This window comes from Thermobia domestica, chromosome 10, assembly GCF_964235325.1.
Source record: "Thermobia domestica chromosome 10, izTheDome1.hap1.1, whole genome shotgun sequence".
Classification (NCBI taxonomy): Eukaryota; Metazoa; Arthropoda; class Insecta; order Zygentoma; family Lepismatidae; genus Thermobia; species Thermobia domestica.
This window is the reverse complement of record NC_137463.1, coordinates 259038009-259065222: the sequence shown is the minus strand read 5'-3', so window position 1 is coordinate 259065222 and position 27214 is coordinate 259038009. Positions and strand designations below refer to the sequence as shown.

General features: G+C 35.3%; 1 protein-coding gene across 3 annotated transcripts in view; it reads right to left on the bottom strand.

Moving 5' to 3' along the window:
* The window catches only part of LOC145663173 (ATP-binding cassette sub-family A member 17-like), a 379444-nt gene that overhangs the window by 69913 nt on the left and 282317 nt on the right, over positions 1-27214 (bottom strand). For all 3 annotated transcript variants that reach the window (XM_081729505.1, XM_081729507.1, XM_081729508.1), the window contains one exon: positions 12941-13198. In XM_081729505.1, the coding sequence (XP_081585631.1) occupies positions 12941-13198 (258 nt within the window). The remainder of the gene's footprint in view (positions 1-12940; positions 13199-27214) is intronic.

Genomic DNA, 27214 nt, shown 5'->3' with positions numbered 1-27214 from the left:
ATATAAAAAAGAAGAAAAAACTGTACTGTATAAAAATGACCGATTTTAAAACGTGAAGAATACGCGGGAAGAACGAAGAAAGCCAATTTTTTATTTTATGGCTATACGTAGAACATTAAGAGTACAGTTACTGTACGGTGTTGTCGGATTGACGCTTTTGTTAGTTTCGTTCTGTTAGTTATTTCCAGCCGTTTTATATTTTCGTTATTCTTGTTATCTTTTGATTCGAATAATTGTTCCCGTTCATATTAGGTTAGCATTATATTAGCTCACTCATTGACGTTCAGGGACGTCATTTAGGAAGGGAAGGAGATGCAATTGCTCCACAAGAGTTTGAGGAATACATATACTTTAATCAATTATCTACTAATATACTAGTACAAAACTTGAAAGTCTTATGTCGGTGGTGCTCTTGCCTCCCTGAAGTGAAGCCTGAAATAACGCCCCTGTTGACGCTACCTTCTAAAGTTTATTTAAATTTATTTATTTAACCATTGGAACGGGCGGTAGTTTTTTTTTTATGTCCGAAACCAGCGATTATGTGAACTGTTCCGGTTGCCGATTATGTAAATTGTGACATCAAATGCTCGGCAACTTTTCTGTTGCCGTCGCCAGTAAGCAAGGGTATGGCAACAAAACTGTTTTGTCTCCGTGAAGTTGCTGACTGCAGGCGACAGCGACGAGATAGTTGCGCAACTGTCTTGTTGCCAGTGAGCGGTAGGCCTTAAAATAAATTTAGAAATTTTCCCATATACTTGGTTGCCACCCTAATATACAGGGTGGTAGGTAACTCCACCGACAAACTTTGGGAGGTGATTCCTTATATGAAATGAAAGAAAAAAGTCCGGATAAACATAGGTCCGAAAACGTCTCCTTTCAGAGTTATGAACCGCCGAAAATTCGAAAAATCATGTTTCGAAACGCTCTGCCTTAGAAACTGTAGGACCTATCCCAAGCGGTTTAAGGAATTACACAGGAACTAGTATGCGCTCTATCTAAATATCCATGTTTTAACATCCTCCGTTATCGGCGAAACGAACGCGCCATTAGTACTTAAAGGAATATCCCTATACCTGAACTTCCTTTTTACAGTTCGTTTCGCCGATGACGGACCACGGTAGAACATAGATATTTAGATAGAGCGCATAGTAGTTCCTTTGTAATTCCTTAAACCGCTTGGGATCGGTCCTGTAGTTTCTAAGGCAGAGCGTTTCGAAACGTGAATTTTCTAACAGTTCAGTGAAAATATATTACATCATAAATTTGCTTAAAATTGTATATTTCCTATATTCAGTTGCTACTTAATAACTACCTAAAATCTACTCTAATTATGAAAATTCAATTTTCTATTGCTGTTTTAGTCGTGCAATTCTGAGCGAAAGTACATTATTTGTTAACGTTAACTATCATGTTCTCACAAGGAACGGACATGAACGTGTCAACCAGACATCAGAATCAAACCTAGTCCATTCGATAAACATAACAAAAATATGTTCATGCGCAAAAAATTAGGTGAAGTGGACAATGGAGTAAGTCCCTGGGTCCCATCAACCCTGTTAGTATAAAGAAAATCGTAGATTCGTAGTGAAATAGCTATTAAGGCGTTCCAGGTCAAATCAACACAATTTGAAGACAAAATTTAGCTTACCATCTCAGATTGTCATGAAATTTTGCACAAGGGTATTGGAAATTTTGCAAACTAAGAAAAATACCAAATTTCATCTTTATATATCAAACGATATGGTAAATAAGGATATATAAATTTTCAAAAAAATGCCCAAAATAATATTTCCAATGTATTTTGAAATTAGAATTGCGGTCCCCCGAATTGAGCTAGAGAGCTGGTTGAGGGTCAGTTTACAGCATTTTTCATGCCCTTTCCTGTGGCGTACATCAACATATAGGCTAATACAGAATTCTTTTTTGAAAATCAAAATCAAAATTTTGCAAAAAGTACATATTTTAAAATTTTGAAATTAAAAACATGAATAGATAGTAACGTTGTAAAGCACCTGGAAAAGTATGAATTTGGGATGATAATGGGTTCATTGTTAAAAAGAATGAAAACAAACACTAGAGTTTTCATTAATACCCTGTAGCTAACTAAAAAATACAAGTATACAAGTTTTTTTCGTTTTATTTGTGGGAATAAATATGAAGTAATAGGTTTAGTATAGTAATGGGTTTAAAATATATCATACAGACTTGTAATCGGCTGGCAACAACACTTATTAGCTCATATTCTAAAAACTTTAACTTAAAGCTAAGTTAAAGTGCTGATATTTTTGAAGTTTGGTTTTATAAAAGTCAATAAATTAATACTAATACACGTTTCCGAATTAAAAATGTTACTGTACAAAAACGTGGTTTGTAAAAAGTATGCATCTAGCACTGGTGCTACAGCAGGATTGGTGGTTTAAACCAGGTGTTTTCTTAAATGGTGCAAACAAAAAATGACACAAATCGTGTGAATTTCATAGTGACATTTTCACATATCTCGAATCATCTGGGTTAGTTCATTCTAATTTTCACCTTGTAATTAAGGGGTCCCAAGGAGCCCACAAAATTTCTTCCAGCTGGAAGCCGAGTAGTGATTCAGATGCCACTTTCAGTAATATGTCCAATCCTTCATAATCTCGCTGTTACATAAGGACGTTAAGCCTAAAGAAACCAAACGAATTGAAACAGCTTTAGCGAGTAGGCCAGTACTTACCCAAAAATTTTGAAAAATATAAACGACTTAAAGATAATAAATATATATTTACCGCAAAGGAAAATACTATACATTTATGTTTAAAAAATAAAATTAAAAAAAGATTGGTTTACTCAAAATTAAAATCCTGAAACCACCCCCTGCTAACGAAACAAATCTCCTGCAACCTGCTATCTTATCTATCTGCTTGTCTGAATGTCTGTTTCATAGTTATCAATATTTTTAACTTTGCTTAAATATATTGATAAAAAGTAGGCAAACTTTATGGACTACATCTATAGCTTATCAATTGGACTTTTTAAAATTTTCTTGAATGATATCTCATACTAAATTTTTAACTTTAAAATTTCAGCATTCATTGTTTGTATAAACGCCATTTCAGCGCACTGGTTATCAGGGACCTACGCAGGAATTTATTTCGGGAGATACACAGCTTTTCAGGAGGGTTCAAATTCAATACGAGGCAAATTGTATTAAAATTTTCAGATGGTTTGCAGGGTTGGGAAAAGAAAGTATCACAATCTCCAAATAAGCCTCAATTAGAAGACATATCAGGCTATATCACCGTTGTCTATGAAGAAAATTGGTGGCTCAGGCATGTTTTACTGAAAGATGGAGAACTTGATGAAGTAAAAATAACTTCTTCATCCACCTGGACCATTTCCGTCATTCTCATATTCAGGAAATGCTGATGATCTGTGGATATTAGTACTGCTGTCCTAAGCGAAAAGACCTGAACTCCACATGTTTCGAAAATCGAGATATTGGTATGGGAATGTTCGTAGTACAATTCTGCCTCTATCTAAAGTGACATTGACGTGGTTTGACCAATAGGTAGGGAGGAATGACGTCATGAGTGTTTACCTTATGTTCAAAACTGTAACTGACAGTAAGCAAAAAGACCTTAAGTGGCAATTCATAGGCAAAAATATTTAACTTTATTACCACACAAATTTTAGATCGTGAAAATATATTCAATAAAGTTTTACTGAAATACAACAAATTTGAACGTACAGCCTAAGCCAAAAAGCGTTTTGTTTATTTTCTCGAAAGTATGTGAAATGGGGATAAGGCCTTTTCGCTTACCAGGCCAGAGTAGTGGACGTTCTGATAAAAGTGAAATCTGTAACTTCCACTGGCAGAAGTTATGTTCACCTTGAAGGTGATGTATACCGAACAAATGTGACTTTTTCGAACTTCAAGCATATCCTATTACTTATTGAAAAGTTTTGCTATGGACTCATCTATACTCTCTCTTCAGGTTAGTGTTCATTTTTATTTTCACGGAAGTGTAAAACTTAGTATTCTTTTGTTATTCCCTACGTCCAGAGTATTCTTGAAAAATCAAGTGATAGTTTTGAATTTTTTAAACAACGAACCCATTATCATCCCAAATTAATATTTTGCCAGGTGCTTTACAACAATTCTATCTATTTATTGAATTAATTTCAAAATTTTAAAATATGTACTTTTTGAAAAATTTTGCAAGTAAAATTTTGATTTTGATTTTGAAGAAAACAGATTCTGTATTAGCCACAGGAAAGGGTATGAAAAATGACACCTCAATCACCTCTCTAGCTCAATTACGAGAGCAGCAATTCCAATTTCAAAATTCATTGAACATGCTATTTTGGGGATTTTTTCAAACTTTACATAACCCTATCTTCAAAACCGGTAGATATATAAAGTTGAAATTTGGTATTTTTCTTAATCTATCTAGGATATCTACGTGCCAAATTTCTTTAAAATCTGAGATAGTGCGGTTAAGTCACTGTGTTGAATTGATACGGGATGACTAATGCGTCAACACTGTTCATTGGAAAGTCATGGTTTATAGTTTATTCTCTTTAACATGAAACAAACTATCCAGAGGTGCTATGTATTGGGGTCCATAATGTACTTGGACAGGGAAAATTAGGAGAATGTAGGGAAAATTTCCTCCAAAAATCCCTCCCATCAACTTTGGACCCCTCTGAAGTGGCCCCGGGCAAAACACTCAATCCAAATGTATCTTGAAAAATATTATAGACAGTGTTGGGTTATGTACTCATTTTTTGTACCTAGGTACAGGTACAAGGTAGTGACCACAATTGTACCTAGATACAGGTATCAGGTACTAGCTGGTCAATGTACCTAGGTACAGGTACAGGTACTAGTTGGTGAGTACTCTACTACCTAAGGTACTTTTCTAGGTACAAGTTACTACCCAAGAATTTTCATATATAAATTAACAATCGTCTGTCAAATGAAGTTAGAATATGGCATTTAATTATAGTAATAGACCTGTGGGTCCTTATTGTATATACAATAATAAGGACAGTTGAGTTCAGTACATTACGAATGCTTATCAATTTTGGCGCTCAGTGAACATGTTTGTATTTTCTGGTTCATTTTTCAAACGTCTTTCGATATACAAAATATTTTCTTTGGAAAATGTATGTTGAGGTTTGTAAGAAACCTTATTCAAGAAAAAGTCTTGCAATCAACCAGAAAATACAAATATTGTCATTAACCGAGAAAAAATTGATGCATTTCCATCTGCTCCAGTTGTTTCTTGCATTTATATCTGAAATTTCCGGATTTTTCTTTGGTTTTGTACTGCTAAATATTATTTTCACAACAACAATTACCAGTTAATATATGTAACTGAAATACTAGCATATAATGAATACAAGTTTTGCAGAGTACTCACCAACTAGTCCAGAAATAACGAAGAATTTCGAAGGAAAGTACACATGATCAGAAACTACACAATTTTCTCGAAATCTCAATGTATTTCCTTAACAGAAATCCTATTCCAGGATTTCCCGTGCGCTTAAACCTTAAGTACAACATTGACAGCGAAAAGTAAACACAAGTAATTCGCAGTGTGCCACTGTTTAAGAAGCGATCTATTTCATATTATTTGAAAATGACTACAATAAATGCAATTTACATTAATAAAAAGTGAGCAGTTTTTTTTACATGGTTCAAAAACACAAATACTTGTCCCCCTTGTCCCCCACTGCAACTTTTACTAATACACAGCAAGGCTAAATGAAACAGTTCGAGTTTTACCAGTTGCAAAATTTAAGATTTTTCTCCTTAGCGTAACTTGATTTTAAAAGTAGTAAAGTTTCAAGCATATCTTCACGTAGACGATTTCTTCTTGCAGTCAAAATTTGTCCTCCTGTGCTGGGGCAGAAGAGGACAAAATTGTATTATATTTCAAAAAGATCTGTTTTACAATTGGGAACGAAGGCAATGCTGACAGATCTTTGCTTTTGCCCTCCAAATAGGACAGTGCTTGCATTTTGGCTGTATTACCTGCCGATGAAAGCGTGTCTGAGGAAGAATTTTGATTCAGAAAATTTAAAAGTTCATCAGAATCACAGTCGGAAGGCTCTCACATTGCTCCTAAATAAGTGATTTTAAATTTTAACAACTTTGGAGCTTCGCTAAACAATAACTGCTTGCACAAATTGAGCTTATCGGGATCAGATACGATCCATTTTAGTTTGAACTTCGGGATAGTGCAAGTTGCGAAAACGTACGTCTTGCTCGAGGAAGAACTTGAGTCAATCATTGACGCGATGCGACTCTCCTAGCCATCCAAGATAGAGCTTACACGAGAACAGAATTCCAAATGTGTGAAGGAGTGAAGTTTCGATTTCACTTGCTACACTACAGGTAAAACAAATCCCAAATAACAGTTGCCACCCTGTAATTTGTTCAAAGGATTCATGTCTGACGCCAAAGGATTCGTAACTGTGATATATTCAATCAAAAAAATCAAATTATGATTCACCAAAAATCAATGTGCGCGAGATAGATCAAAAAATTCTTTCAAAGAAACAAGAAGCTCTGCAATATTGGTTTTGTGTGCGACCAATCTAAAAATGTACCTCAGAAATGTACCTAAAAATAAGTACTAGGTACAGGAAAATCGTACCTAGGTACAGATACCAGGTACTAAATACTAAGTGTACTTAGGTACGGGTCTCAAGTACGCGTTCTGTACATAGATACTGTACCTAGGTACCCCACCCCTGACTATACAGTATAAGATATTACTTACCAAGTTTTGCATTGATAGACACAATAGGTATGAGAGAGAAAAAACGTGTATTGGTATACAAGCTTTTCCCTCATATCTATCCCATCTATCAATATAAAACTTGATACAGTCATTTCTTATCTTCTATAGTATTTTTCGAGATACAATTGGATTAAGTACTTTTAACCGGGACCACTCCAGAAGGGTCCAGAGTTAATAGCAGGGATTTCTGGAGGGAACTTTTCCCACATTCTCCCAATTTTCCCTCTTCAAATACGTTATGAACCCTAATAGATAGCACCTCTGTAAAGCTTGTTTCATGTTGAAGAGAATGAACTATAAAACATGACTTTCCAATGAATAGTGTTGATGCAATTGCTATTTCACTGCGAGTCTACGATTTTCTTTATACTAACAGGGTTTATGGCACCCAGGTACTTATTCCGTTGTCCATGGCACCTAATTTTTTTGTGTATGAACATATGTTTGTTATGTTTATCGAATGGACTAGGTTTGATTCGGAAGTTCTTATGACAAATTCATGTCTCTCCCTTCTGAGATCATGATACTTAACGTTAACAAATAATGTACTTTCGCTCAGAATTGCACGAGTAAAACAGCAATAGAAAATTGAGTTTTCATAATTAGAGTAGTTTTTAGGTAGTTATTTAGTAGCAACTGAATATAGGAAATATACAATTTTAAGCAAATTTATGATGTAATATATTTTCACTGAACTGTTACATGACAATCTCGTGTTAGGAGAACTAAATAAGTTGAAGAGCTTATAATGAGTGCGATGAAAGAGGGACTCAGTAATATATATATAGGCCTATATAAAAGCACTATACCAAGGTCAAGGTCTTACTTCCAATTTTCAGAAGTAAGGGGCCATGTTCCCCTAGGAAAATATCCTAGTTACGTCAATGCCTATAGTATATCGATTTCCATCGTAAAACTATAATGTTTTTTAGTTTACTCTTTTTTTTGGGGGGGGGGGGCATTTTTGCTTACACATATCTAAAGATAAAGAAATGAGAGCGGGCGAAATTTTCTTGGGCTAAAGTAGTGCTCTCAACGGGTCGGGTTGAAGACCGATCCGACCCGACCCGTGACCCGAATTGACCCGACCCGAATAACCCGACCCGAGTTGACCCGATTGACCCGACCCGAACTGACCCGACTGACCCGACCCGACAACCCGACCCGTGTTGACCCGACCCGTTTGAGAGCACTATGGTCACGACACTGGGTGAACGCCAAAATGCACTTACATTGGGAAACTAGTTTTAAAAGCATAATTTTAGAAAATAAAGCATAAAGCATAATTTAAAATATATAGCACAATTCTTGGAAAATTATCTTTAACTGAAAGTTTAACATACTGTGTTAATATTTTTTAAAGCCAATATTTACAATGCAAAATCATTGAGAACATAACAATGCAACAATGAAAAGCTTATTTTCATTTCTGTAAACTTTTCGGTGAAATGCTTTGATGTGGAGAAAAGAAAAAAAAGTAAAAGAAGACATTTTTCCGCCAACAATGAATAGTATGCAAGAACTCCATACTATATTGTTACAGTGACGACGCCAGCTTTAAGTTCTTAGGGGGGCAAAGGAGGGGCAGATACATTTTCGGGGGGGCGGCTATTTGCCATACCAAAAATGACATATTTATTACGTTTCACTTATTTTACATTACATTGTGTTAGATCTATATGATTATAAATTAAACTTATTTCAAATAAAATTTGTAACTAACAAATAAGTAACGTCTGCACATGAAATATTTTTTCAATGAAACTTTTGAAGCCTAAAACATAAATTGAATTACTTTCGTGTATGCTACAAGTAACACATTCGTCTATATGCTACGTCTCTCTCTCTCTCTCTCTCTCTCTCTATATATATATATATATATATATATATATATATATATATATATACAGAGAGAGAATTTACGAGGAGCTGCTGAAAATGTCGTAGTCCAATCCAGAAGGAGTGTAGGTACTAGGTAGAAAAATGAAACCGTAGTTTAGAAAAACATATCTCTGTATGTACAAATATAAATTTTCATATTAATAATGAAATTCTTATTGTTTCTCAGGCCTCTGAAGTGATTATATGTGCCCAAACAGATAATTTCACGAACATCCAGATCCTTACTGTTATAACATTTTTGTTCCACCAAGGAAAGTCACCAAAGTAAATTAATTAGGAAATCAGTGAAACACCACGGGACTCTCCTCCGTTATATATGGTGGTGAAGAAGTAAGTGGCTTAGTATAAACGTAGCAATTTCTCAACAAATTATGCTTTACATCCAGGATGATTAAAAGCAATGACTCTTCCTGGAATCATGGATGCAATTTGTGACATTATTCTTGAAAATTGCAGCATTTCAGCCAGTGGTGGATATAGCCCGGGGCCGGAGGGCCTAGGCCACCCCAGTTTTTGTGTGACAAAAATATTTTAAGCTATTATTTATATAGTTTTTAAAGTGTATAGTAAACTCACGATATATTTATTATAGTCTGAAGTTTGCACCCCGCTTTCTCAGTTTTTACCTTCTCAGCAAAACTTGTGTCAGAGATTCTGGGCATTTCTTTGGAACTCGTCGGTAGCATAATTCAGAATGGCTTGGGTATGCGCAAGTTCTCGGCATAATGGGTTCCCAAAATATATGTCAGGAGAATAAAAGGGTAACGGCATTAAGAGAAGTCTTCTTCCAATTTGACCGTAATGCTGATCAATTTCGCTGACGAATAGTAACCATAGATGAAATATGGTTGTACCACTATGATCCTGAATCGGAACAACAGTCAATGGAGTAGTAGCACTCATTTCTCCATCGCCCCAAGAAGTTCAAGACACAGAAGTACGTTGAGAAACTGTTTGGAACATAATTCTGGTATAAGTATGGAGTGGTAGACTACCTCCTCAATGGTCAGATATTTAATCCAGAATCTCTACATTACTTACAAAACTGAAAGAAAAATTCAAAGTTCAACGCTGTGGAAAATGAAAAGAAAGGAATTCTGTTCCTTCGGGAGAATACACCTGTCCATCAAGCCCCTGCGAACATAACTGACATTGCATAATCTAGGATTTCAATGTCTAGATCATCATTCTTATTCCGCAGATTTAGCTCCGTCTAACTATTACGTGTACTTATTTCCCAAACTTAAATAACACTTGAAAGACGCCATTTTAGATCTGATAGGGGTAGTGCTACGAACAGTGGTGCGAGGAAATCTAGATTTTTTAAAACTTTTCTGCAAAAGCTGGAGCACTGTACAAGGTAGTATATTGACTCTCGGGGGAAGAGAAGAAGAAGTAAAACTTCACCAATCCACGTGCACTCCTTCTGGGTTGGGCTACGAATTTTTCAGCAATTCCTAGTCAATATGGTAGACGTCACGTCAGTACTTTGAAACAAAATAAGTAAAGGAGCACTAGTATAAACCAATTACTAACTAAAGATCAGCACTCTGACAATACATTTTATTTGAATCAATTTCATTCCATAATTTTATTATTATCATTTGCAGGAAGGGAAAATACAACTCTTTTTATCTCCTTCAAAAAATTAAGCCCTGGTAGTTGCAAACTAAGCTGTTATAAGCACATCCTCTGAATATTGGAAGCCGAGAATAATGTTTCAGAAAAAGAAGTTTTAAATAAAACAAAATATGAAACTGAAAACTTCAAACCTGGATAATACAAACAAGTTACGTAACTGGTTTTACCTTTCTTTTGTTTTCAATCGAAGTTGATCCAATGAGAAGAAAACAAGTCGCCAAATCTACTATTGTTCGCTAGGCACAATTATTAAAAATCATAAGAAAGAAGTATAACTAAAACTTACCTCAAAAGGGGCTACATTAGAAAACAGAAATATGCGTGCATACCCAGACGCTCAAAGAAGAAAGCTTGAGGATTAATCTGCCACATAGTAAATTCATGGAAAGTAGACTACAATTTGTCAATGAGATTGGTTATGATACTGATATATAATACTACATGAAGAATGTTTAAAGATGGTACGAGTCTGGGGGGGCAGTCTAGGTGGCAGTCAGGGGGGCAGAAGTAGTTACTAGGGGGGCGCTCGCCCCCCTTGCCCCCCTCTGGCGTCATCACTGTATTGTTATGTTTTCTTTTTGAACTTAAGCACTTTCTGTACTTTTTGGTGGCATCTTTTACTTTCCCTTTCTGTATATATGTACCTGTAAGGCGCACACAAATGATAGAAAAAATTTATTCGAGCAAAGCACATCTCTTTACAATGAATTAAGTAGAAAGTTCATTAAATATGAGAGAAACTAGTTGCAAAAAAATATCAATAAATAGATCAAGATATTTAGAACATTTAATGTATAATAAATATACATTATACACGATTAATGTAAAATAATCATTGAAATTAACAATAAAGCATAATTTAAAAAAAGCATAATTAAACAAGAAATAAAGCATAATGTGGGTTGCTCTAACAATTAAGTTGTATGAAGACGAGAAGAAAACGAAAGCTGATTCGTTAACGAATTTCGTTGATCTTCTTTGTGTCTACAAAAACGCATTCCTAGAAACCTACAAGCTAGGTATCATCTCTGTGATTATATCAGTTTCTAGTGTTACATGTGAAAGGTCATTCTCTTCTTTGAAAAGATTAAAGACTTGTATACGCAATTCAATGACTCATGATAGGTTGAAAAACTTAGTGTTACTTTATTTTGAGAAGGAAATTTCTAAATCGTTAGATCTTTAACAAGTTGTGGATATGTTTGCTGCTGCCCACACGAATAGAAAGATCCTCTTCAAGTAGAGGCATGAACCTATAAGTTATTTTCTTTACCTATAAAAGTGTATTTGCTTCCACTTAAGTCAACGAGCTACACATATTTTAAACGCCATGATTAAATAACTATTTACTTATATTAGAAATCAATTGCATTAATGAATCCTAGTTGTTTGAGGTACTAAATTCTTATATTTTCACTGTTTTCCAAAGATTAAAATTATGAACAATAAAGATGGAAACATTCACCTTGAATACACACACACACACACACACACACACACACACATATATATATATATATATATATATATATATATATATATATATATATATATTGGAGATGTCCCCCTCAAAATCCTCTTGGGCCCTTCATTGGCCCCCCCCTGAAAAAAACTCTAGCTACGCTACTGGACACCATGCACCAGAGATGAATTCTCTACCACTGAGCCACCGCGGCCCTGCTTGGGCTTGGTCGTCCATATCCAATATCTCTTTTGGCGTTGCTTAAACAACTTCTAGTTTTGTTCTAAATCCAGACTCCATATTGGCGTAGATATTAATATTACAGTCGATTGGTAAAATCAATCTTCCACATTTAAAAATTAAAGTACACACAAGTAGAAAAATAAGCATTTATCATAAAAACACTAGCTGCAAGTGTTCAAAATAGATTTATGGTTTCTATAAAATCAATTGAAAATTGGTATTTATAATTAGGCAGCTAGTGAAAAACAGCAGCTTTCGACTCCAGCCGAGTTTAAACTCAACCTAAACTCAGTTGACCAAAGTGAACTGACCCGACAACCCGACCCGAGCTGACCCGATTGACCCAACCCGACCCGAATAACCCGACCCGACAACCCGACCCGAATAACCCGACCCGACAACCCGACCCGAGCTGATCCGACTGACCCGACCCGACAACTCGACCCGAGCTGACCCGACAACCCGACCCGAGCTGACCCGACTGACCCGAGCTGACCCGAGTAGCCCGACCGAGTAGCCTGACCCGACAACCCGACCCGAGTTGACCTGACCCGACCCGACCCGTTTGAGAGCACTAGCTTAAAGGCTCCAAAACTGTCTACCCCGCCTATGAACAAGGACAAAGGTGTTTCCGAAAAGTCTAGAGATAATTAGTGAAAAAATCGTTTCTGAAAATTCCTTGCGTTGCATACTATTTAATATTATGAGATGTCACATAATTTAACGCTAAATTTTCTCACGTCTTTCTGTTACCAGCAGAAATTTGTTTCGTATTGACATGTCTTTCATTGTTGAGTGCTCAATTTTGTTTGTGAATTTTCGAAACTAATGATATTAAACTCCGTCTGTAGCAGTATATAATATGTATTTTAAGACATAACAGTGCTCCTTTGAGACTTACCTTCTTTAATTCTCTGAACCAAGAGCTCTTCAATTGTAGTATCTTCATCTTCAACGTTGCATTTGTATATCAATGGAACTCCACTCTCTATAGTTGCATTTCTTTTCCACAACTTACGATGTAACTTATACTCAATGCATAATGTTAACACGAAATAAAATATTCCAAGGCAAAACATTATTAACAGTTCATCTGTAATTCCATGAGTCTTTATTATATAAGGTGTAGCTCTGTTGCATGCTGGGTTGTAGTCGTCATCTATAAATTGAGGATATAGCAATTCATAGTGTTAAAATACAGGGTGTTCCATAGCCGTAGTAACATCAAAATCATGATTTCATTGTTTCTTCCCAAATGATTGAGATTGAGCAAGGAGGAGCGTATGCAGGTTATAGACTGAAATATTGATGTCGTCATTTCTTCTTTGTTTCCATGGTGAACGCCATGTTTTTTTTCTAAACAAATGCATGAAGCGAGAGGAATACTATGAAGTCTAAACTGTAGTAATACTTTGAACGCAAAGTAACGTTGGGGAACGAGTGAAAGCATGTAAGGAACCTTTGTCCACAGAGGCAACATCTCTACGTAAACTGATAAGATAAAAATTGCACTAAGTAATTCCCGCGCCATTACACCTAATGCATAATGAACAAAATCAACTATATGCAATATAAAAATTTTAAGGTAGACTGACGAGTTGTCGGCATAATAAAAATAGAACAAATATATGATTTGTCTATAAGGAAAAATCATTGTCTACTTTGAGGATAATTTATTTTATTTATTTATTTCTTTATAATAGGTTTCAGATAACAGCACTAGTCCATTTTACACTGAAACATTTTAACAATTTGTAACATTGTAACCATTGTAACAATAGAATAACAATTTGAAATCAAGATGGTACAGTACAATGGCAACATTACAAAGATAGTTTATTTACAGATGATCTGAAGCTATGCTCATTTGCAAAAACGTCTACAATTTCTAGTAACTAATTATACATGCTAACAATTATGTTTAGAAGGGACCTTTGGACAATATTAACTCTCGCAGCTCGAGCGTAGAAAGACATCATTAGACCGTGTTGTTCTAGCGGGAACGCGAAAATTGATCTGACTTAATAACTGTTCACATGATATATGGCCATTAACAATTTTATGCAAAAATATTAGGTCAGAAATTTTGTTTCTCACTAGGGGAGGTTATATATTGAGAAATGTTAAAACGTCATTTTTTGGAAGTGTTCGGAGGTGAGGTACTCGGTAGGATACAATGATTAAAAAGACATTAATTACAGAATTTAATTTTTTCAAATGAGTAGGGCAGGCCATAGACCAGATAGGAGAACAGTACTCAATAGTGGGAGTAACATATGGCTTACAGAACAAGCTTAAGGAATTAGGATTTTTTATATCAGTGAAGCGATAAATGAGTCCTAGTTTTCTCATAGCAGTACAAGATATTGTGCTTATATGATCCGCAAAAGTAAGCTTACTGTCAATGATAACGCCAAGATCTCTGAAAGAGGTGACAGGATTTATGTTCTGATGAACAATTTTGTAGATGTGATTTATAGGTTCCATTTTTAGAGAAATCGTAAGAGAAGAACATTTTTCGATGTTTAAAGTAAGTTTCCAAGAGTTACACCAGTTGAGAAGAATTGAAAGATCATGTTAAAGAGCAAGGGCATCGTACTTGGATTGAACTTGTCTGTAGAGTTTGCAATTATCAACAAATAGAAGAATATTGGTAGAGCTTTTGTGAACACAGAAGGCAGATCGTCTATGTGTAATAACAATACAAGTGGACCCAGAACACTGCCTTGAGGAACTCCAGAAGTTACGGGAATAAAGTCAGAAAAGTAACCTGAAACTGAAACTCGTTGTGTCCTATTACTGAGATATGTTTCTAGAAGACTAAGTAATTTACCATGTATATTGAATCTAGAACTGAGTTTGTATAGAAGATGGTCTGGAAGAGAATCGAAAGCCTTAGACAGGTCCAAATACAAAATGTCGAGTTGAGAATTTTCGACAGCATCGGACAGAAGAACTGATAAATTCGTAAGACAAGATTTTCCTGGCAAAAAGCCGTATTGTGAGGAGTTTATAAATAGAGCAACAAATTGAAAGATCCTGTTTTTGATTATCTTTTCACAAACAAGTGAGAGTGGAGATAATAAGGAATTAGGTCGATAGGAGGACACATCATTTTATTTTTACCAGACTTATGAACAGGAGTGATATTAACTCTCTTCCAACTGGTGGGAAAGACACTTTCTGCGAAAAAGCGATTTAGTAAAACCGAAAGGGGTTGAGAAATGGAACTGGAAACACTGCGTAGGAAGCAATTATAGATATTATCTGGTCCTAAGGCGCGCTTGGGGCAATGACAAGAGAAGAGAGAGTACGGTATACGAGAACTATTTTTTCGATTGTTTATTAGGGTCCAGAAACGCTTAGGGTTTTTACGTATATCAATTGTGATGTGTTCAATGTACTCCTCACACTTTCTTTTCATAAGATATTTACTATGTCTTCTAATATCTGTAAAGTTCTTGTGAGTATACTCACTGGAAAAATCCTTCCATAGCATCCGTGCACTTGTTAAGTATATTGAAGCATTTAGATTTCTTACGTTCACCCATTAAATTATGCGTCCATAGTTACTTTTGGCACCACCCTAGTGGCGCCCGGTGCCTAGGGGATACCTAGAACCATCCCCTTGCAGGGATACCTTGGCCTACCCCTTAAATTTTGGCCGGGGTACATAGGAACACCAACTTAAATTTTTGGAAATTTCCAAATCTAAAAATTTGGTATGGTAGCCTAGGACCATAGTATGTACCCTTATGCTAAAAAATGCGCGTATACTGTAACTCACGATTTTTCGCAATTACTCCATTTTCCTTACGTTTATGGATAAAATTTAGTTATTAGTAAGTGGAGATAAGAGAAGACAATCTATCTAAGGAGATATTTCCAAACAATATAATAAAATAATAGAAATATAAGCAAAAAAATATGTTCGGTTTTGTGTATGCTGGCAATAATGTTTTTGAGGGAATTTTGCAGTAGCAGAGCACGATTCCAGAGGGAATAACATGATTGGTAGGGGGAGAATTGAATCAAGGAACTGGAAAGTGCAATAAAATATTGCATTTATTGGCTTAAACCTAGGGTGTAAATTGTCTGCCAAATATAAATTAGCTTCTCTAGCCAAGGTGTTGTACGGAAATTTAGAAACAAAGAGGAAAACCGTTGTCTTTAGTTTGGAAGTGACATGCTCTATAGCCATGAGCATTTATTTGTTAAGATTAAGACAAGAAACAAAAGGTAGTCTCTGTATTCCAGTCAATCAATATCCATGAGTTTATTCAAAACATGTTTCAGCTAAAGGAAGAATAAATATTCAGTCTCGAATTGGATATTTATCGTAAATGTGTATATATTAACTTATTGTCGTACTTGTTGTGTGATAAACTGTTACGAGCACATGGTGATAGTGCTAATTTGCAAGACGATAGTGGAACATACCCATTGACATTAGAATTAGCTGATCGGCTTTTAACCGATGTGCAGTACATGCTATTCCCACGGAATATAGTGATAATGACGTCATAGTGCCTTGTCTGTATATGGAGAGTGTAAAAGTATCAAAGATGAAATTTATGACGATACCCATATTTACAAATTTTGATCTGAACGAAAGATTGTGACTATGTACTTGTTAAATAAAGCCTATACCGTCATTCATTGATATTCGTAACCAAAGGTTCCTCGTAACTTATTACGGTCAGGATCGTACTTGTTATTACTGTCAATCAAGTGATCATTTACAAGACCAATGTTATCAGCGTCAAAAATGGGCCGTTGTTTCAACAATCACAGAACACATTGAAAGTGCTAAGGAACCCTCTTGAGAGTCGGAAACCTGAAAGATTTCTGTAGTTAAATCTGTTAATTTGCCTACTTTGACATCAGATCTGGACTTTCAAAAGTTAATGACTGCTCTTGCTACCCTGTGATACAGAGCTGTCCTGTAGCCATTGCTCCGATAGTGCTTAATAATAGCGTTCCTAATAAAACATTTTGCGGAAAAATTTCTGATAATTTACATGCCCAGGATGTTAATGACAATCAGAAAAAGGCCTCATCTTCAGCCCCTGCACCTTTACATGGTGCTTCTCCACTGGCTGGGTCAGATCTGCCACAGAAACTACACACAGTCGGTGAACAAGATACTAAGGAAGTATTGCTAGAAAGTACTTCTTCCTCCCCTAGTGTTGTTGATGGTAATCTGAATCCAGAGTTCATCTCTAGTGTATCAGAAGTTTCCACTGTAAGTCCCATGTTCACCGTTCAATCCAAGGAAAATACTCCATCTTCTCCACTTTGAGTTGTCCTAGTGGGAAAAAAGAACCCGATGCCCGGAATTCTCAGGAAGCCTCAGAAGACGAGAAACGGAAGAAAGCAGGAACGGCTATAGCTCAAGTCAAACAACCTAAGAAGACGGATCAGGGACTTTTAGAAGTATCACCTAGATTCACCCGGTCGTCTGTAGCGAAATTAGTGAGTTCTGAACACATACTTGATACCGAAGTTCCTACCTCAGGTGAACCACCAACAGTTTCTAATCCTACCCAAACATTCAGCAGATCAGTTCTTGCAGACAAGCAGTGGTGCTTTATTATGAAGTGTGTTACTCAAATTCCACATCTTTTTACTACTATATTAATGTGTACTATCTTAAAACTAGCAACTACAAATATTAATGGCATCCAATTATCAGTAAAAATTGAAGCTCTCAAAGACTTTTTACTTAAATCTGAAATAGATGTGGTTTTTCTCCAAGAAGTTGGTCCAATAATTGTAAACGTACATCCATCGTAAATTGTATATAATAATTGTACATATAATAGCCTTGGTACTGCAATTTTGGTTAAAGAAGGTATTCCCCTTTTAAATGTAGAATTGCATCCTAATGGTAGAATTATGAAAGGTCAAGTTAATGATACCACACTTGTCAATGTTTATGCGCCCAGTGGAAGTAATAATAGGAAAGAAAGGAATAGTTTTTACGCAAATGAGGTAGCACCATATTTTAGTGGCACAAATAATGTTATATTTGGAGGTGATCATAATTCAATCATAACTCACAACACGGAACCGATTTACAACTGTTGTCCTACATTGAATGAATTAGTAAAGACTTTGTCTTTGGTAGATGTGTGGGACATTAAACACCCAAACTTACAGGGGGACATATTTATTACACAAAATTCAAGCTCTAGGATAGACAGGCTGTATGTCAATGATACGTTAAAACCTCAAGTTGTTTCTGTATATCGATATCCCACGTGTTTCGCTGATCATCTTTGTTTAATAATGGAAATTAAAATTAATGACAAGAAGCCTGTTCGAGAACGCAGGTATTATCACATGAATGAAAGTCTGCTTAACGATGAGATATTTTGTCAGCTCTTCTAAAAAGTGGGATTATTGGCTTAAACAAACAAAAAAAAAAAAAAAACTAGTTTAAAACGTATCTTGAGCGGTGGAATCAATACTGTAAGGATAAAATCCGAAGCTTTTGTGGTTGATATTCCTCTTACATTTATGCTGATAAGCGGAAATTTTATAATTTCTATTACAGATGTCTCTTAGAGGCACAGACTCAGGCTATGACAAATCGTCCCGCCCTTACCCTTCTACGTAAACACAAAGCAAAATTATTACAATTCTATAAACAGAAAAATGAAGAGATTAAGCTAAGTATTAAAGTTTAAGACTTCCCAGAAGAAGAAAAATTCTCTCTTACACATGTGTTAAAAAAAAGTCAAACGTGGAAGGAGGAAACTAACAACGTCCCTAACAGATGTTGAAGGCTCTTTGCAAACTACTCAGGACAACATTCGCAACACCATGTATGACTATTACTACCAGTTATTTGGGATAGATTCTGCTACCTGCTGCGACAATAAATTACTTGACAGTATGCCTAAGGTGATAAATGACGAAGACAATCAAGTTTTATGTTCTTCATTTACCAAAGATGAAATAAAAAGAGCTGTGAATGCTGCGAAACAAGGGAAATCTCCTGTTTACGACTCTATCTCTGGCCGTTTGTACGTTAAATTTTGGGACATAATGGGTAATACACTAACATTGATTGTGAATAAATGGTTCTTTGCTTCAGATACTATAAAACGCCCTAATATAGCCATCACGGTATTTATCCCCAAAACTGCTCAATCTTCTAATGTTAGTCATTATAGACTAACTAGAATCACTTCTTAATACAGATATCAAAATTTTTAGTTGATGTATCAAAAACCGTTTTATGGAATATATGGATACGTTATTACATAATTTGCAATATGTGGCTCTTAAAAAGAAAACCATCTATCACCTTTTGTTAACTATTAGAGATAATATTACTATTTGTGATAGTTGTGCTTAAAGCGGCTCTGACTAATTTAGATTTTAAAATTGCCTTTGATAATATTGAACACTCTTATTTATGGTCTATTTTCCGAAAATTTGCTTTTAGTGATCAATTTGTTACCTGGATGCAATATTTTTATAAAGATTCACATATGAAGTTAAATGTTAGTGGTCACCTCTCCCAAAGCATTCCCGTCAATCGTTCAATACGACAAGGTGATCCCCTCTCTATGCTAACTTTTGCAATTAGCCTTGCTCCCCTGTTATATGCTATGGATGACCGAATAACTGGTCTAAATATTATTACCCCTGCTTTGAAGGTGGTTAGTTACGCAGATGATGCAACAGCTTTTGTGTCCTCAAAACTAGATTATTCGCTCATGATGAAATGTGTTCAAGATTATGAGATAGCATCTGGAGCTAGATTAAATGTGTGTAAATCACGTATGTTAAACATAAATAATAGTATTATTTTACTAATTTAAATACCGTCCCTCGGGACGACAGTGTTACAATATTAGGAATTTCCTTTTATTCTGACATAACGAATACTATTACTCATTAACTATAAGAATGTTGTAAACACACTGCGTCATTCAAGTTATGTGAATCAATCCAGAACAGAACTCTCTGTTTTTATTCCAGAGCTAAATTTATAAATGTTTATCTTTTAAGTAAAATATGGTATTTGGTAAATGTATTACCTATGCCTCAGCTCATAGGAAAACAAATCCAAAGTTTATGTGGTTTGTTTCTATGGAAACAGCAGGTCTTTTGTGTAAAATATGATGTAATGTGTTGTTTACATTCACAAGGAAGATATCAAGTTGATGAACGTAAAGCAAAAAGCTGACACTTTGTACGTTACTTGATTGACATTACTTGATTGTACATTACTTGATTCACATTACTTGATTGACATTACTTGATTGACATTACTTGATTGTACGTTACTTGATTGTACGTTACTTGATTGACATTACTTGATTGACATTACTTGATTGACATTACTTGATTGACATTACTTGATTGTACGTTACTTGATTGTACGCGGACGAAGCTGTTAGTGTAACAAACAACTGCTCAATTACATATTAGCCCAAACAGATTCTTCCTCTGTATATGTTTTACCTACCTCAAAGCTGTAAGTACTTAGAAACTGTTCTGTTTGATTATATATATATATATATATATATATATATATATATATATATATATATATATATATATATATATATATATATATATATATCTGTCTCGGCGTTTTGATTTCCAACATTTAAGTGGTGAAAATCTGTATGCTTTTAAAATGAATAACTTATATGTCCCACCTAAAATTGTGTTAGATGACTGCTTGTGTGATTGGCCAACTATTTGGGCTAATATCAATGACTCGACATTGAGTGTCGCCAGCAAATCTATCTGGTTTATGATTGTCCATGACATTATCGATACAAAAGACAAGCGAAGCAAATATGGGTTTAGTTCTGATTCTTTTTGTCATAAATGTAATAATATAGATACGTTAGTTCATAGAATCACAACCTGTCCTGAATTCCAACAAATATGGTTTTAATTACATGACCTTTAGCCCTTCTTACTCGTAGCTTAGAGCATAGTATAAATATTAACATAATTTTAAGACCAGATTATCGTTTTTATCCAGCTAGTAAACAACATAGTGTCAATTGGTATGTTTGTAAGGGGCGGGCCAAGATACCCCTCCCTAATTTTTAAAGAGGTGTACCAAGGTACCCATGTCCAATGAAAGGGAATGAACCCCTGTACATGCCCAATAACCATATGGCCAGGTAATAAGACCTCATCAAACGGAATAAATTAGGTCAAAAACCTCTGAAATTTGACTTTTTGTCAATTTTTGCACCATTAAATAGAACGAGATGGACAAACAATACATACTACGGTCCTAGGTTACCATACCAAATTTTTAGATTTGGTAATTTCTAAAATATAAGGGGTGGTCCTATGTAACCCGGCCAAAATTTAAAGGGTAGGCCAAAATACCCCTGCCAAGGGGTTGTCCTAGGTACCCCTAGGTCATTGACCTGGGCACCGGGCGCTAGAGGCGCCAAAATTTGGGTGGGTGCCAGGTGCCACTAGGTCGCGTCAAAAGTTAGATCAGGTCACCCCTTTACTACTTACAGTGGCTACAGAATAAGGAAACAAACAATCAAAAGAAAAAAGGACACTAAGTTTATAACCATATGCGTGCTGAGAATTTTCAATCTGGATGAATTTCTGATCGGTTAACATGCATCGGATCTTTCTTTATATTTCCTATACTTTAAAAATATACACAGTCAGTACAACAATAATACGTCTAATTTTGAGTAGCTCAATATAAGTTATAAAAGTAATTCTGTAGGCCTACACATTTAAAATGTAATTACGATACTGGTGATACTAAATAAAAATTTTCCAGGCGATCACCATAGTAGTGAGAAGGATGTGACGTCACAGTATTTCAGTCCATTTTGATCTTAGGTAGAAAAGGGTGATTGCTGAATTCAACAAGCTGCAGATTCACGTACACCCAGCACATTTTCATACTTTTAAGAATTGGTAGAATCACTTTAAAGAAAAAAAATCTATCGACGATAAGACACGTAATTGAAACCTGAAATGTGTTTTCGAAGCCCATGAGAAACTATATGAAATGTTCTTCAGGCACTGGTTCAATAGACTTTGTCAATAAGTGCAGCAAGAAGGCCAACATATATCCCATAGTTGTAGACACTAATTTAACCTATAGCTCAAGACTTAGAGAACAGCTTGCATTTATAGCTAGTGTGCTCTTTCCTAAGAAAAAGGTGCCTGAGTATGTTTATTTTCAACATTTGAGATAATCATTAATTTATAATATAAGTATATTTAGATGTTATTGAGCTTTAATAATTTACTACGTGTGATGTATTTGTACAGAAAAAGTTAAAACAAAGAAATATATATCGACTGAAATATTCAAATGTAAAATATAACAAAATAAATTAGCGACAAAACCATTTATCAACTAAAATTCTTAAGCGAGAAGTTAACTGAACAAAAGTTATGAAATTCATTTTGAAACAAAAATTCTAACCTAAAATGTTCTGTTAATTAACAAACAAAATATTGCTTAACCAAAAAAAATTCTAAACAAAAAAAATCCTGTTTACGAAAAATATAAGAAACTACAAAATTAAACGAAAAATTAAAACTAGAATACTTCATTAAGTGAAAAAATAACTTTTGTTACAAATATAGTCAACTACGACAGTATACAAGCTATAATTACAACAGTTAGTAAAACATATCTTGGATTGTTTAACAAAAATTTGTTAAACAGAACAAGTTAACAAACAAAATTTTTCAGACTAAGAATGTTCAGGGAATAACAAGTTAAAGAATAAGTATTTTTTAAGCAGATATTTACCAAAAGATTGTCGAATGTCAAAATTATCTGCCAAAGTAGTCAACGAAAAATCTCTTTAAAGAATTAAAAAAAATCAACTAAATATGTAAACAAAAAATTCGAACTAAACAAATCAAGGAGTAAACAATTAACAAATAATTGCTACAAGTAAAAATTTTAGCATTCTTAAAGTTTTTTAAACAAAAATTTTAATAACGCTTGTTGACTTTAAAGGTATCAACTAAAACTGTTAAGGAGCATTTATCAAAAACTTATCAAAAAGTTTAGAACATATTTTGATAAAGGACATTTTTTTGTAAAATAAAATATGATACACTACAATTTTTAAAATTAAAATAATTGTTAAGTGATAACATATCAAAATTTAACAAAATGTTGGAAGAAAGATATTGAGTAAAATATATCTAGGTAGAAGAAAAATTATCAAAGAAAACACACATTAAGTAAGACAATTGAAAAAAACTTTTTCTTATAAGCAAAAATTTACAGAATACTATATTTTGTTAAATAAACATTTTTCAATGAGTAGAAAAATGGAATAAAACATTTTAGCAAATTAAATTTTCAGCATGAAGAAATTAAAACAAAAACTATGGAAAGTAAGAACTTTTAGCAAACAAAAATTTCTTAAACAAAGAATATTTTACTATTAGAAGATAATGTCTTGGTTTAAGTAGGAGTATAAGCGTCGATGATGCAAGCGACAAGTTCTTCGCGTGTATCCACCTTCGTAGCGTACATGTCCTCTTTCAACCAACCCGATAAACAGAAGTGTAATGTTATTCAGATTCTGCGATACTTATCTGGTTTAGTGAATAGGTGCAACACTCAAGCACGACACGCAAAGGGCCTCACGACTACTCACTAATCTAACCCATGATTTCACATTGGGTACGCTGCCAGTGTTGCCTCATTGTGACATCACAGTGCTGGCATCTGTTAAAGAACACCCACACCTCTAATTGCATGAACCAGTCATCTGTACCACCATTATATTGTCCACCACAATGCCTACAGAGCATTTCAGTAAGTAATGTTCACACTTGTCTTAATAATCATTCATGGATGTGTTAGTCTTCAACCTGCTTCAGTTCCGTAACGATCGAATCTCGGACACATGTTCATAGGACTTTTTCAGTTTATTTTCACATGCACAATCATCTCACAAATGATCGTGTCATCAATCTAAATCGAGTTGAGTTGATTTTGAGTTTAACGTCCCGTTCAGCAGCAAGGCTATATGAGATGTGGACCTACTGATTAACGTGGAATCCGAACCACATGAGCTCCCGCCGGGAATCAAACCCGGACCTCCCACGCCAAAGGCTCGTACGCTAACCGCTTAGCAACGGAGGAGCTCTCAATCTAAGTCGAGCGGCGTATCGTAAGGGGATCAAAATTTAGTGTGTCTCACAAGCCCATCTACTTGGAAACATGAAACTCGGTATATAACCTTATCATTAAAAATAAGCACATTTAAAGAGAGTAAAAAGGAGCATGTGACTCCATATTCTTTTATTGTAGATAGGCAAGGGGTTGCCTCTGCTTACTTTGTAGGTTGCATAGAAGCTAGAAATTGTCGTAGATTTTAAACGGGATATTGACAGCCATCGTTACCGTTGGCGTGTGACTACATATTAACCAACTTGATTAAAATAATTACTCTAGCTGTCTACTGAGAAAAACAGAATTATGAAATTTGTTTTCAATCGAGATGTATCGTGTGATTTACGGACGGACGTACTAACATTAACGTGTGGATAGTGCTAGGTCACATTGCGTGGTCCTAAGAAGTGGTTGTGTTCCAGTGTTCTTGAAATTTTCCGTTCTATGAGCGGAAGGGAAGCATTTTTTAAATATTTTTGCCAACCTTGAAAACAAGTTTTCTGATTTTTGTGATCGTATCAGAGATAAACAGCTCAACATTTTGTAATGAACTTCACAACAAAGTTACTACCTACCTGGAGCTAATTTTCTTTAAAACGTAACTTTGATTCAAGGGGGTATCTTAAAGGGATGTTGTGGATCAAATTTAATCTAAAAACGGAATACCTTAAAATCCTCTAAAGTTACAACTATAAAACTCAGCAAATAAATACCTTATTAAGAATCAGTGGACACATTTCTCAGGTTTCCAGAACTCCAGTTTTAACGGGAGGAATGGAACAACTTCTGTTTAGTTGTTTCTCTCACATTGGAACCGACATTGTCTCTCATTTCTGATCATATTGCGGAGAAACGACTGACTTGTTTCCCACGAATTTTGGGACATAATACCTACGTCAAGTTGGCTTTTTGGCTTATTATAATGTCATGTTGATTAATGAACGATAGAGGGTGCAAAATTATAGTATCTTAATCGAATATTTTATTACTTTTTTCGTTATACTTTCATTGAAATGCGTATTCTAAGGAGGAAAGACTATTCAAGTACTTTGAACAAATCTATTGTTCCATGCAAATAGTACATATTTCAACTAAAATATATTTGGTTATCAAAATACACCTATAATAGAAAGACCTGGAATTAGAAACACATCAGGTGTATGCGCTGTTAACAGTCAGGCGGTAACCGTAGCGCCAAGATGTTGGTTTTGGTGTATTAAAAGGATCTCCTTCCTACATGAGGAGCAGTGGGAATACTTTCTTGAGACGGTGATACACAGTGGTGATACAGACGATGCCAAAAGTAATGATGGGATACAATACTCAGAAAACCACATTGGCAACGAGAAACTGGACAAAAGAAATCCCTCAGTGGTGCCGAGCAATAAATTGGATATTAGTCACAGTTGCCATGTAACTGTAGTTTACGTGGCGGAGGAACTAAAGCAGAATCTCTATAGCTTCTGTCTACAATCGCAGTTCGTCACGATTTACATGGCATGGACAAATAGAATCGGGATACACGGTGAAAACCGCGATTAAAACCATGAGGCTTTAGTACGACACGACGGTGTTGCAAACATGTAACATGGACTGCCGATGACTGGGAACGTGTGATATTGTAGGATGAGTGATCGTTCATCTTACTTTGAAGTATGTACATGCGTGTCTGGCAAATGCCCAATGCAGCGAATGATTCTCAGCGTTACTGCCCAACCGTGAAGCATGGCGGCGGCTCTGTGCTTCTCTGTGCCGCAATATCCTTTTCTCATTGTGTTTGTGCTTACGCTTACCAGTTGTGTCACTGCCCGTTATTATGTTGGCAATTGAGGGTACCATGTGCACAGTATGGTCCAGATCAGAAATGGGCATTTATGCTAACCCTCACTCACTCTCACCCTCAATCGACTTCCTCACCCTCAGCCACCCTCACCCTCAATCGACTCCCTCACCCTCAGCCACCGTCACCCTCAATCGACTTCCTCACACTGCAAGGATGTTATAAAATAGAGGATCTGCCCACACGCATCTTCATCCTATGAACTCAGTGAAGCCAAAAAACAACTGAGTATCGTCTGAGCTGGCACGTCTGATTGGTTACTCTAGTTTCCGCCATGTTTGTTGACTCGAAACATTGCGATCTTATTGGCGCGGAGCGGGCAGAGTAGGTGTGGCGAAACTGTGACGTATGGCTTCACGATTTTGTTGTATGGGCAGATCCTCTATTTTATAACATCCTTGTTACACTGACAGTTACTTTCATGCACTAAATAAACAATAAGTAAGGGTAAATATGATTCTCATTCAAGTGATTGAATTTTATATATTGTAATATACGTAGATATACATTATATCTACGGAATATAATTATTCATATCCCATATATATATATATATATATATATATATATATATATATATATATATATATATATATATTTATTTATAATGCACCAAGTCTCTCATATATAATATATCCTGGGACCCCGCAATAGTGATCCGAATCATGCCCCGCACCTTCTAACTCGATCATTTTACCTTTTCTCCTTTACATTGAAGAAAGAAAACTATTTTTAAAGGTGTGACTTCCCTCAAGAGCAGCCTCTACTTTCAATTATGTGCTTTTGATAACATATTGTTTTGCTAGAATGCATTAAATATGAACATTTGTTAATTTAATTCGAATTTAAGAATAGAAAATTTGAAAGCGTGAGTTGATTTTAGTTTGTATTTTACTAAAACAACACCAATTAAAGTGAATGAAAGCTCAAGTAAGATGTTACGTCATAACACTGCTTTGAGTCTAGATGTTATGTGTAATACTCTTTGAAAATGATAAGCATAGTGTGGTTCTAGTTTTCGATGAGTTTATGACACTTGCCCGGAGCGACATTTGCACGGAGAAGAATTTAGTGACAATTCGCTGGAGAGGTCAATGACGTAAACCTGCTTAATTTTCGGTGATGTCACTTGCACGGAAGCTAGGGAAAGAAACGTTAACATTTAT